Raw genomic sequence first — 13,856 nt, 5'->3', positions numbered from 1 at the left:
AAAATTAAATTTTAATAAAGTAAGCCTTCTGAGAACTTATGGAGAAACAAAATAATGACATAATATTAAAAAATAAAAAAATAAAAATAGAGCTTTACTAATAAAAAATCACTTACTTATAGTATTACTGGGTAAACCAGCAACTTCCTGCTGGTGTATGAAAAAACTAGCTGAAAACTAACTACTGATGTTCAGCTGTGGAGAAATAAAACAAAAAAAATCCCCACACTTTGGCTTAAAAGTAGGTTTACGTGTTAAAATTGTGTTATTTCTACATGTGTGACGATGCAACACGAGATAAAACATGTGGGGTATATAGTTAAATTTTGTAGCACCCATCTAAAAGATTATAACCTAGACATACCCCAGCTTGTACTTAAAAGTCCAAATTGTTTTTAAATCATCATTCTCAGTATGATTTCTTGAATCTTTTATCATTGCACAATTACTGTTAAATTATGAGTTTAATTCAAAACAAAAAGTGAGGTTTAAATTCCTAAGCTCCATTTGATTACATAAAATAACAACCCTGTTGAGGGAAGATGTATATCTTGCCGGTGTTAATTATGACTTCACGAAAGAAAATGGAATCTTTGCCATCAGTTAGTACTATGGTAGTGAACTACCAATTTCTGTTTAAATGTCTTTTCCCTGTCTGAAACCTGGACTCTGAGGGAAGAAATCAATGAGACGAGTTCCATAAGTGACAAAGCACATGACAAAGACTGTCAGCTAAGGGGCAAAAAAAGATCTCTCTTTAAATTTCTATTTCCATGTTATTATTTCAAATATGTTTCTCAAATCCAGTATCAGTTAAATGCAGCTGAGTTTTTTTCTTCTGTGATTCTGGTTAAAGTTGGGAGTCTAAAAATAGTTTAAAATTTCAAAATTTTATAGTCCAATACACTAACATTAAGGCTGTTGAAGACATAGTTTTCCAAGAGCAGTATGAACAGTAATGTCAATACAAATCCAATCAATGTGAAAGACCAGGACATTAAGTTTGCAGAGAAATGTTCTCTTTAAACAAACAAATGAACAAACAAACAAACAAACAAACAAAAAACAGTAAAGTAACAGCATTTCCAGAAAATGGAACTGGAAGTCAGAATGAGTGAGAACTTTGATGCAAAATCTTCCTAATTTTATCAGCTGGCTTGTTCACTTGGAAACTTGGTCACCTTTCCACATAATACAAGCCAGAAATTGGGGATGAGTATGTCTTTTATAAAGAGTTACCTAGTTTAGTTATTTTACAAGTTCTTCAAATTAAAAACTTGGAGAAATACTTTTCATTACAATACTTAAAAGATTTGAAGGGTATTACTGTTTTGGGGAAGGATGTTTTTCTTGAATTATAGCTGAGCTTCAGGGATCTATCCTCATTCTTCTTTTCCTATCTGCAAAATTATCCTGATGTATTTAACCATATTTCACTGAAAACAGCATTTACTGCAAGCTTTTTCATAATGATGTAGAAGGAAGAGAATTTCAAACTATAAGTAATATAGTAAGTATAATATAATTATAAGTATATTAGCAAGTAGGTTCATCGTGATTGTGAAATAAATATGGAAGAAAAATTTGGAAGAAAAATAATTCCATCTCAAAATGCACCGTGTTCTTTATGAAGTCTTTTGTGAAGTCTTAAAAAAAAAAATTCAAAATATCAGTCTGCCTAGCACTGATATAAACTCTGCCTAGCAAAGATAAGATTATCTAAGCAGAAACTTTTCACGTGACATGATAAAGTGAATCTTTTAAAAGAGAAAAACACTGCACTTTCAAGATTATTTTGACCCACAGTGAAATAGCAGAATATGGGTGTTAAATGAAAAACCATCACAAGATAATAAGCATCTCTATGTGTCTTTTGTTTTGAACCCTCTATTTTATTCGTTTTTTTGTTTTTGTTTTTGTTTTAAAGGAAACAGAACAATCAAAACAGAATACGTACAGAAGAAACAACATTGAATACATCACAAAAACAAGAAAGAAACACGTTTGCAAAAGAACCATCAATGTTTTTACCAGTGGGGGTTCCAGGGTTTGGAAAGGGAAGGTAGTACCAGTCAGAGGAAAATCAGGAAAAGGTGATTAAAATGTGGATAGCACAAAGAAACAGTTGGAATAGAACAATAAATCTCAAATCCATCTTGACTCAGTGCAGGGCCTTCTGCCTATTGCCAAGGTTGACGTGGGACCAGAAACAACCTTTATTGTACAGCACTGCCCTTGATGAAAAGTTGACTTTACTCTCACAAGTGTCAACAGCAGCTTTTCTTCATTTTTGGCAAGAACAGTTTCAGACTTCCAGGTAGTAAACTCAGTTACAGTTATTTATTAACATGCTTCTGCATCAAATTCAGATGACATGAGAAACAGGCCACAGTGCACATTTTATTTGCATCGTGCCATTTGCTCAGGAATCAATAAAATGATCCTCATAAAGGAGTAATTAATTACTCTTAGAATAAGTATCTCCCCTAAAAAAAATTAATGGGAAAAAAAAAAAAAAAACAGTTCCATATCTATCATTGCTGCTTTCTTGGAAGTATTTTACATATTCATAGGTTATTCATAGGATTGCAAACAGACATACAATATCATGTATCCCATAAAGTTTAGGATACCTGAAAACTATTCACTACAGAGTTTCCCAAAAGACACACTGGCTGGGCTTTCATAATGCTATCAGGACTTAATACCAGTGGCTATCCAACTCTTCTGTAAACTACTTTTCAATTAATTGAAAAAGGTGTGCTTCATAATATAAAATTTATTATTATTATTATTGAAGGTAGTATAATATCAAGAATAAAGTAACACTAACAAGAAAAAATACAACCTTTTTTTGGTTTGGCTTTGTTTTGTTGTTTTCTTGAATTTCCAATAACTGATACTAATAATATCAGTTATAAAATAACCAATAACTGATTAACTAATAAATTAATCTATAAAAAGGTTCTGTTAGTAAATATTATCCCTTTGCATCAAGAAATATTTGACACAGTATAATTACTGTATCTTGATATTGCTGCTGCTTGTCTGTAACAAAGAGAACTAAAACACACGATCTAATGGTAGAATTCTGTTATCTAATAAATGAAAATTCCACTGAGAAAACAAACAAAAATCCAGATGCCCCACCAATCCACCTCAACACTTGGCTAATGAAAAGCCATCTGCTGTGTTTAAGTGTTTCTGCAGAATGGTATACACATTTTGTATTTTAAATTTTCAGTTCTCACAATGATAACAACATCTCATGGCAATTGCTCCACCAAAACTTTCCTTCCTGGATTTTAGAGTGCTGTAGAGGTATAGGAACCTTAGTACCTTAAGTAGCTTTCAGAGCAAGGAAGAGCCACCTGTAAACATTGATTCTTATAAATCAGAGAAGCACCGCACTTTCTGGTATAAACTCCCAGATACATTAGATAAACCTAGCCAGTGGAAAGTTCTCTCCTCACTAACCACCCTCAAATCCTCACTGGATCCGCCACTGATTTCCTGTGTTTGCACAAAACAATGCAGCAATAAAGCCACATTCAATGCACAACATAAATACTACAGGAGGAGTACAGCACAAAACTATGTATGTATAGGTAATTTTTTTTTTTTTTTAAACATTCATCCATTGCAAATACTGGGCTTACTAAAATAAAAAGAAATAAAAAAAAAAAAAGGAAACAAAAGAAAAAAGGAAAAAAAGTTTAAAAAAGCTTGCTGCTCTTACATCTAGTGTGCCAGTTACTGTGCAAATCCTGAGAAAAGGAGGAAGAACAAAGTGGGAAGAGTTGACATGAAAACCAAAAAGTTTGGAATACACAATTACAATAATAATAGTAAAGAAGCAGTAGTTTATCAGTAATCTAATGGTGTTCAGGAGCTGTACAGTGCTGACACAAAGCTAACAGCAGAAAAAATAAAGAAAAGGCAGTTGTTTTTAATAATTACCACGCTCATGAGTGATGACTGAGGAAGGGAGGACATTTAGTTCAAAGAAAAGGAAACAGGAAAAAAAAAGGAAAAAAAGTTGAGAATTTTTTTTAGCAAACATAAAATATACTTAGTATTGGTTTTGGCAAAATTAGTTCTATACTAAAAGAGAAAGATCAAATAAACAGCAAACCAAAAAAATCCCTCAAATGAGGAAGCATAAAAATACTCTAACATAAGTAGAGTATGCAGTGTTCAAAGAATTATTTATATCTGCATTCAAGATCTGGCTTTTCTAGAAATACAGGCAGCTGATTAAAAGAAAAATGAATCTGTGTCTTGACAGTCCATCCTAAAATTCAGCATTATAAATAGATTTAAATATTTAGTAATAGAAGTATTGTCCAAAAGAGCAAAACATTGTGCAGGATAATTTTCAGTAAAACATCAAAGTAACAGCAAAAATCTTATATGCCAGATAATTTTATCAGTGTTCAATCCACAATCATGTGACCAAAATTTATCCACATGGGTTCACTTTATTTTGTTTACGCACATAAATCTAGCAGGATTTGATTTATAATTTAAACTGTGGGAGCACTTTTAGAGAAACAGCATATATTATCAGCCCTGAAGTAATCCAGTCAAATGTAATAGTTCATGGTTTTGATTTGAGACAAGCAGTTGAATAATCAAGAAATATGCCACATAAAAGAGCTACAGGCACAACAGCCGATGGGATACACAATGTTGCAGGTATGAATTATGAGTGCCAAAATGCAATGATGATTACGCAGTCAAGCTTTTTTACCTTGATTTTAAGATAAAAACATGTTAAAAGATTAGGTCACTGTAGGATTTAAACATAAAAATATACCATAAAAAATATTGAAGGTAAGTGGAGAAAATGTGCTTTGGTAGCTCAGTCAATCACATAAGAATGAACCTAACAGTTCCAGACAATCACAGGAAGGGAGTCGCAGAACTTACTGTCAGACAGAAGAAAGAAACTGACAGTGAACTGACAACACAGAAGGTAGAAAGCTATATTGGCTCAAAGTCAAAAATGAAGTCTTTTGTGGTTTTTTTGTTTTTTTGTTTTTTTTGTTTTTTTTTTTAATAATATTTCCCCACAGTCAAACAGAAAAAGAGTGTTTCTAAGCAGCAGCTTTCCCAGCAGACTTTTTTTTCCAAACAACAGATACAGCTCTCTTGACCTCTAATATTTAACTTACTGCTTAACTAAATTTCTGGTTTTCATTCTAGCCAAGACAGTTTAAGAAATCAGGTGGGAGTTTTTAATTTCATTTTATGCTGAATCTAGCTGGGGACTTCTGAAATGTTTTACATGCATAAACACTGATGTTTGTAACTAGAATCTGTTTTCAATTTTACATGTAATATGGTCTTCACTTCTCCGGAATGTTGGGTAAGATTCCTTTGAGACATTTCTGAAACTCAACACATGCTAGCGATTTACTACTGACAAGCATGGGCTTTGGTCAGCCAATTAGCTTCAGCCTCTCTATATATATTTAAGGGTTTCTTTCAGATTTGCTTCTACAAAATGCAGAAAAGTTCACAGATTATTTCTGTTAAATTGATATTACCTGATCCCTCTTCGGTCACCATGCCAAGGCCTTCTGCTTTGTTCTGACGTTCGAATGCATTTAGGTCAAGAACACTGCAATGAGAAAAAATTGTATTTGTGCAGTGATTAATAAAAAATGTGTAATATTTCAATTTGTGAAAGACAGAGAAAAATTTGTGATTTCATTTAAGTATATAATCATACTAGTGTCAAGAAGATACATTTTAGTGGCTTAGTATACCTGCCTGCTACAAGATTACAAAATTCAATGCTACAGACTTAACCTGCTTTTTTGCCCTGCAAACAACAATAGAATTTAGCTCTTTATGATTGATCAAAAAAGTGAACGTGTGTTTATGATATAAATACTAATTTTCTAGGTTGTAAAGAGGCCACATGATTGACTGCTTTCATATTATAGTCAATTTTATCCCAAGCAGCAAGGTCCCTAAGGAACCTATGTCACTATCAGTTCCATTCAGTTTTCTTCCCTCCATGTTCTGAAAAACTGAAGATGCCATAGGGACATCTGTGCTGAATTATCTGGATATAAGAAACATGTACCCTTACAGATTTCTATCTGTGAATCTGCATAGTTCTGCCTTTCATTGGTTAGGATGTCAACTTGCCATGGATAACTTCTGTTCACAAGCAAGAAAGTTTACAAAAGTCATATGAATGTTGATTAACTCCAACCTAACTGAATTTAAAGTGAAACTTCGCTGAAGTCAGTGTTATGAAGAAAGGATATAGCATAGTACCATTGACATAACAGAAGGCTGAACCTTTAGTCTCAGTCTAGTTTTATGGTTAAATAATGTATTAATGAACTTTACTTTTAGTAAAGTTTACTCTTAGTGTATTTAAAGAGTTTACATATGATCAACATAAACTGTCAAGAAGCATGAATGGACAAACAAGTCACAGTACCTCCTCAGTTTATTAAATCATGGTTTTCCATTGTACTCTGCAATACTATTAATACTTCTAACAAATTGTGTTTTCCCAAAATCTTTATGACTACTAAACATTGATCATTAACTTGCTCTCTGCAGTATTACCTCCAGAGTTACAAATTCAGTCCTGAAGAACGCTCCTAACTCTGGAGCTGTTTTCTGGCATATCTCAGAGTAGACACAAATGCCATAAACATTTCCAATAACCAAGGTAGATTGGTTATATGAAGATTTGCATACCATAAGCATCACTTTATCCTTTATCCAACCCAAACTCTAGCAAATTGCAGTGCCCTGGTGCTGTTTGCAAAAGATACATAGCAATTTTCCAAAGTTTTTTCCGAAAGTATACATCCTGCAGAAGAAAACCTAAATACAAAATAAAGAATTTTGACAGATATTTTCTTACCTACAGGACTGCATAAGACCAGCAAGACTCTGAAAGAAACCCACATCTTTCTTATCCTTGAGGTAGTCAAGCATTTTCTGCAGTAAACACAGATTATATACTCAGAGAATTAATCTTTATAGCATTTGTTACTCTAATTTACTTAATGTTAAATAGATTCTAGATTACTAGTGAAGTCGGTGTTTTGAAATATCTCTAATATTTACAGGTTTCATAATAAAGTGTTGCTAAGAAAATTCCAGATATAAAAAAATGAAAAGAATATTTAAAGCTTATGCCTTGACAGAACATCAAGTTCATGTCCTTGACGGAAAAGGACATCTATTTTGGATACTCCTTCCTAAAACATAGGAAAGATAATAACTAAAGTCAACACAGTCAGCAGAATTTAGTGCTTCATATAAATATGATCTTGCCAATATTTGGCCACAAATTTCTATTGACTACTATTTCAGCACCAGACTGGACTTGATATGGCTTCAGCTTGTCATGGGTTATTTTAGCTACAATAGCATGTTAGTAGTCAGGGGAGTATTTTTTAAATTTGTTTTAGCTGTAGTGCAGTGTACATTACCTATCTGATAACAGATTACAATAACAAGAAGTTATTCAGTGGAATGAACTTAATGAAGATACATGATGATACTTTTTCATAGGTCCCACATATGAAAAAAAAAAACACAGTGGTCAAAGATCAATCTGTGATCAATCTGAGGTGGAATGCTACAATAATTCACTTTGAGAATGATGTAGAATTAATTTTGCAAAAAAACAAAGAGAATGGGAATAACAGGTAATAGATAATCTCCAAAAAGAAAAGAAGTACAAAAGCAGACAATGTATCATCATAACCCTTAAAATGATAGAAGAGGAACCCCCAGCACGATCAATGGCATACTGATTGCAGCACAGAACTCCAAATGATGATGAATTTTCAAAACCACTTCCACACATCTTCCTCTCCCCACACTACTCATCCCAAGGAAGACTGAGTTCATCTTAGGCCCCAAAGAAAAATTGGAAAGGTGAGCAAAACATCAGAGAAAAGGTACAGAAATGAGGCAACTGTAAAACAGGAATTCTAACTAAATTATTGATGCTTTTATGTTACAAAGATTTAACTTAGACTACTGGTATTAGTATTATTGCAACCTGGCTAGTAATTGATTCCTGTATTCTTCTCTGAGTTGTCTGACAAATCATTTTAAAAAAAATTAAATTGTTGCATTACAAATTCAGATTAAATAACTATATACAAATATCATATTTTTCATAAGTCATTTAAATATCATGACACCACAAAGAACTGTTCAAGTAGATACTTTTCTGAACAATATGTGGTCTTTCAGGTCACTTCCTGGAAACAGCCTCTGAAAAGAACATTATTTTCAGCTGCACTCAAATGCTTCATGGTTGCTTAACAGAGGACCTCATCTATTCCCAGTTGTCTGTATTCCTTCAAACCACCCTACAGCAATGTAGTAATGGCAGCTCTGAAACCTTTCATTTCAGGAATCTTCAACTAGTACAAAATGCTGAATGTAGTCTGTACGAGGCACTTCTCTTCATCAGTACAGAATGTTGTCAGAATACCAGAATTGTACTCTGTTTACCACATTTAATTACTTTAAATTTGCAAATCACGTTTAAGTTTTTATCACCGTATATATATAAAAGCATTTAAGCTTTTATCACCAAAACTGCCTACGGCATAAGCCAAGGATTTATGTTGTGTAAAAATGTCTTGATGAAAACTGGGGCCATCAATTTTGCTCTACCGGCTACAGGACAATGCCAATCTCCCCAGAAATTATTTTCTCTCATAGAACAGGAGTTAACAATTTGACATACAGTTTCACCCTTCCAGCTGAGGTGCAAAACATTTCTTTTAGCCTTGTGTTCTGTAGATTAAATATGTGTACAGATAAAAAGTATATCCCTAGCAAACAAAGTATTTTGTGTACTGTTTTCTTCTGATGATAAGATTATGAGTATAAATAGAACTTGAGATTTATTACATAATTCATTACAGTAATAAGGACCATGGTATAAAGTTGTACAGTAACTAGAATGGGTAAAAAATAGATGAGTACTTTACCTGTTGAACAGTAGAATTTCCTCCATTTAAGATGGCAATCCCTAGCTTTAGGGTAGCTGCAACCATTGGCCCCATCTCACCTTAAAATAATTAAAAATACTTTTAGATCATACTTTAATATAAGAATGTTCTATTAACTTATCCATGCAATCACTTAAATGGAAATTTATCAGGAGAGACCTTCCTGTTTCTCATGTAAAACATACTATTTTTCTTTCATGATATCTAGCTTGAGTTAATATCTTTATGAGTGCCTGCGACGTAGTGTAATGTATACACTGCACACAAAATGTAAGACAAGAAGGAATAAGTGATCATAATACAAATGCTGTTTCATTCATAAGATCATCTAACTCTGGATTTAAGGCTGAGTGCACAATTTTAAGTTAGCCTTCACATATAACAATGTATTTCCTCTGCATGCCAGTCTAGACAATTATCTCCTATTTCACATGAAAATAACAATCTAAAGCATTTAGCTACATTATCTGAAGTTGGCTAACAGGAAACTTTTAAATTGCTACTGTAGAAATAAAGCATAGAAGAGACAATGGAAGCAGCAAATTTTAGAGGAAGATATCATCTAAGGGACAAAGCATCATTTAAATTTTATTATTACTCTGAATGAGCTGCCAATAATTTTTGAAACTTTGCACGCATTTTGAAAGCAAGCATTACTGTCAAACATTTGTAGATTTTGCACAATAAGAATTGCAATAATTTCAAAGATAGTAAGAAATTAGCTTTAGCATGTAATCTACACAACAGGATATTACCTTTACTAGCACTGATTGTCTGAAGAACCATCTCAGCAGCACCTCGGTCATGCAGTCTGGCTTGCTGATACAGAAGTTTTTGCTTTTCCATTTCTTTTTCCTGAACAAAAATTCCAGTCATTTAAGATGGGGACTTCAGTTACTATCAATTCTCCAAAGGTTTTTGGTTTTCTCTTAGTATATGGGCTCTATGGCAACATCGTGGACCAATTTAATACAGACAATGCTACTGAACAGATATTTAACATGTTCATGTAATATTCTTCCCCTTCATATTTTTCTTTAATGTGCTTTTAGTAGTTTATCTGAAAAGAGTTATTTCAATTGTAAATTATTAGGTTAGTTCAAAGTCCATGTTCATTATATATATACTCCATATACCAAACTTGCACTTTTGTGCAACAGTTCACACTCTTAATAATCTTCTATAGCGTGACCATAACTTCATACTGCTCAGTATGTGGCTCTTGAGTTGCAAGTTGTTGCTGAATACCAGACTAACAGAAGCATCTCAATTTTTTTTCAAAACTCTTTATTACAATACAAATTGCCCACACTACCGAACGAATATTTGATAGAATGCACTGTGCTTTTATATTTTGCATTCTCTAGCGGCAACAAACAATACTGCATGGCACTGCTTGAGCAATGGTGAAGTTTATTTTTTATAATTTAAACTACTACTGAAAAAATAAAGAAGAGCGTTAAGAGCAAACATAAAGGCACAGTTAATTCCAGATATGTTTGAACTTTCACAAAATTAATCCAAGTTTGCTGGAGAATTGAGGGTGACTAAGCAGTATAAGTTGAAAAATGGAAGTTGCATAGAGCCCTATGACAGTGAATCCATCAGATGGCGTGGTAAAAAGCTTACTCAAAAGGAACATGACACAATCAGTATCATGTCCATAAACACAACGCCCAAAACATGTATGACCTAAAAGCAGGAACAGCTGCAGCAGAAGTAGCCAGAATGACAGCTTTGCTGCCATAAACTTTCCATCCAAATTACAGAAAAAGGACATTGGAAGATGGAAGAGGTTTAAAAAATGAAGGCTTGCTAAATAGAGGGTATGAATAATAAAGAGAAAATAAAGAGGGGAAAAAGAGAAAAAGAGAAATGTGTGTTCAAATGAATGAAAAAGGAACCTTTAACTGAAAAGCAAACCAACACAGACATTTATGCTGTTACCAGAGAGTTCTCGCCGAGGCTGGCAAATTTGTTTCTTAAATCTTTGATAATATCGTGCTGCGGAAACAAAATTCATCAGGGTTTTTTTTTTCACACTATTAGCTCTCCTGTGGTTAAATTGTATCTTTCTTTTTTCCTTAAATAATGTGACAAATCTAGATGGAGGCATAAAAAAGGAAAAGAAAAAAATATGGCAGCTTTGCTTTATATTTAGCCATGCTAAGGTTTGAAAGTTTTGCCTTCATGTTTAAACCTCTTCCTGGGAGTTCAACAAAAACAAAACAGACATACACACGTATGCGCGTGCGCGCACACACACACACACACACCACCAGAAAGTTGTGACATCACAGGTTTCATATACCTACAATAAAATATGTTCATTTGCTTCAGATGCCACTGAAAGTTGATCAATGTTTATCATTTAAAACTGTTTCCTACCAGTAGTTACTTTTCTGTTTTAGACCCAATGATCTTTCAAGGTGTCTTTCATTGTAAGATCTATTATTCACAAACCTACCAAGACCTATACTAATTTAATTATACAACATTTTTTGATAAGTTCTTAAGAATGCTTATAGCAAGGATGTAGCTGCATAATCTACAGACTAACAAAGTTGGTATGCACAATTCTGGTAATGGTGCTACAGAAGAACAGAAGAAACAGGTGTTGCCAATGGCTTAAAGTCAGAAGAGTGACATTTTCCATGAGAAATCTAGCTGTCTATGTAACTAGTAGCAACATAGACCAAACCAAAACAAAAACCCACGTACATTTCTTCTGAAAGCAATCATTCCTTTGGTGATAACTCCCAAAGAGCATGTTGCTTAATTCAGCTTGACAATGCTTCCTCTCTGTCGCCTTCTCTATGCAACACATATACATGTTAGGCTGGCTTGGAAAGCAGAACAGTATGAATCCTGCTACATGGCAGTACCGATGCTTAGTGGATCACCCATAACAGAGAAAGTATGCTAAATTAATAGAGCTGCTAGCTGGTCAAGGTATCCCTGTTTCTGTTAAGGTGTGCTTACTGCTAATGGTTACCTGTGATAACAGGTTGGTTTTCTGCACTTTATTGTACTCGCCAGTTAATTTCAAGAAAGTTAATTTCAAGAAGCTATGTCAAAATAATTAGTCAGTGGCTTGACTTCACAAAACTATCACAACAGGAAGTAAAAAATGTTTCATATGAACTGAAACATTTTAAGTAATTCAACATAAATAAATAAATAAATAAAACAAATAATAAAACCAAATCTATTGTTTCTTCAGTGCTTTTCATTTATATGGGGAAAAGCTGACCATTTAGAAATATATTTACAAATATTCCCATATTACAGATTTTCTCCAGCAAGCTGCTATGATGAAATCTTTTCATCATGCTCTGAAAGCAGAAACTCAAGTATTTTCTATATATATACATCTATATATGCTTATATATATATATATAATACCAAACAGCCATAGGCTAAAAACAGAAGTTTGGTAAAAGCAAAGGAATTTTTTTTTAAGTACAGATGATTAAATATATGAATAAGGTAATAGGAAAATGTAGAATTTACTAAATTATTAGCAAACAGAATAATTATAGTTAATCTTAAAAGTGAATTTTATAATGAAAGTGTTCTTTGCTATTCTAAAGCTATTTCTCTGGTACCTGCTCTGCTTTCTTCTTCTATGTACTTTTCCATAGTCAAGGAATACTGATGTGCCTCAATAGCAGACATATATAAACTTTCTATCATTTGATACTACTACCAGAATATAATTAAATAGAAATGTGCTGTCTAAACATCATCAAAAAAATGATAAAAAGGTTCATGAATTAACTACCACATTCTTAAAAACATGCAGTGAGTGACAGTCTGTAAGCAGTTTCTGAATTTCCTCAAAACTACATCTATTTTGAATGCGATAATATTTCACAAGACTTCAGAACACTGGTAGACTTCCTGTAGTAGGGTATTTATTAAACATTACTAAGTAAACATATGCTTCTATCTTCTTTATCTTAACTCAATTACTTAATAAATTCAAAAATACTCATTCCATTCATCTTCATCACTGTTGGTGCTAAGCAAATAATGCTAAAAATAAAATGTAGGCAGGTAAAACATATGCCAAAAGAGCTGTTTTAATTTGATAACAAACATCTTTCTTGGGTATTAGCGTGTGTTTTTGTAATGAGGTGAGATGAGAGGAAAGGAAATAATATTCATCTAACTGGTACTCGGGAAAAAAAAGATAACTGAAGAGGAAAAAGGCATCTTATTCAAATCTTTAACAAATTGCAGACAAGATAGCAAAAAAGCTATCATAGGCTTCACAGTATAACAGCTGAAAAGACGAAAAGACATAAGAATGATACCAATTATTCATAAACATTATTTCTTGTATTCACACTAATATCCAGAGAAAGACGTATTAGTGTTCTGTTGAGTCTCCCAGTAACAATTGCTTGGGAGAGGAAAAGATTGCTATATCATTAGCTTGTATGACATAACTATCTTACTCCATATCTATAGTCAGCACAAGAATCCATATGGTCACAAGGATTGTTTTTATCAACATAATAGTTCACATTTCCCAACTTGTGAACAATCTATATTCAAAACTTTAGTGTTACATTAGATATGTATTTTGTTTATTGGATACATGGTTATAAAAAAAAAAAAAAAAGAGAGAGAGAGAGAGAGAGAGAAAGGGAAAACAACCAGACAACCTGAAAATATACTGTACTAAATAAAACACTACTCTGTGTTAAAATAGCATTAAATCTGAGCTACAAATTCACAGTAATAAAGATATCCTGAAAACACATTTCATTTTGGTTAAAATATCTCCATTTCAGCTTGCAGCAATATCTTTACTGATGTCACTATGTTTAC

At 33.0% G+C, this 13,856-nt stretch overlaps 1 protein-coding gene across 13 annotated transcripts in view; it reads right to left on the bottom strand.

Annotated features, from left to right (window-relative positions):
* RYR2 (ryanodine receptor 2) overlaps positions 1–13,856 on the bottom strand; it is a 408,101-nt gene that overhangs the window by 35,969 nt on the left and 358,276 nt on the right. For all 13 annotated transcript variants that reach the window (XR_011094640.1, XM_068676244.1, XM_068676247.1 and 10 more), the window contains 4 exons: positions 9,773–9,872; positions 8,997–9,076; positions 6,899–6,975; positions 5,553–5,626 (listed from right to left, as the gene is read on the bottom strand). Coding sequence is in view for 12 of the 13 variants with exons in the window: in XM_068676244.1 (XP_068532345.1) it covers positions 5,553–5,626; positions 6,899–6,975; positions 8,997–9,076; positions 9,773–9,872 (331 nt within the window). In the remaining variant the exon portion in view is untranslated. The remainder of the gene's footprint in view (positions 1–5,552; positions 5,627–6,898; positions 6,976–8,996; positions 9,077–9,772; positions 9,873–13,856) is intronic.

This window comes from Anas acuta, chromosome 3, assembly GCF_963932015.1.
Source record: "Anas acuta chromosome 3, bAnaAcu1.1, whole genome shotgun sequence".
NCBI lineage: Eukaryota > Metazoa > Chordata > Aves > Anseriformes > Anatidae > Anas > Anas acuta.
The sequence above is the reverse complement of the archived record's forward strand: the minus strand, read 5'-3'. Positions and strand labels throughout refer to the sequence as shown.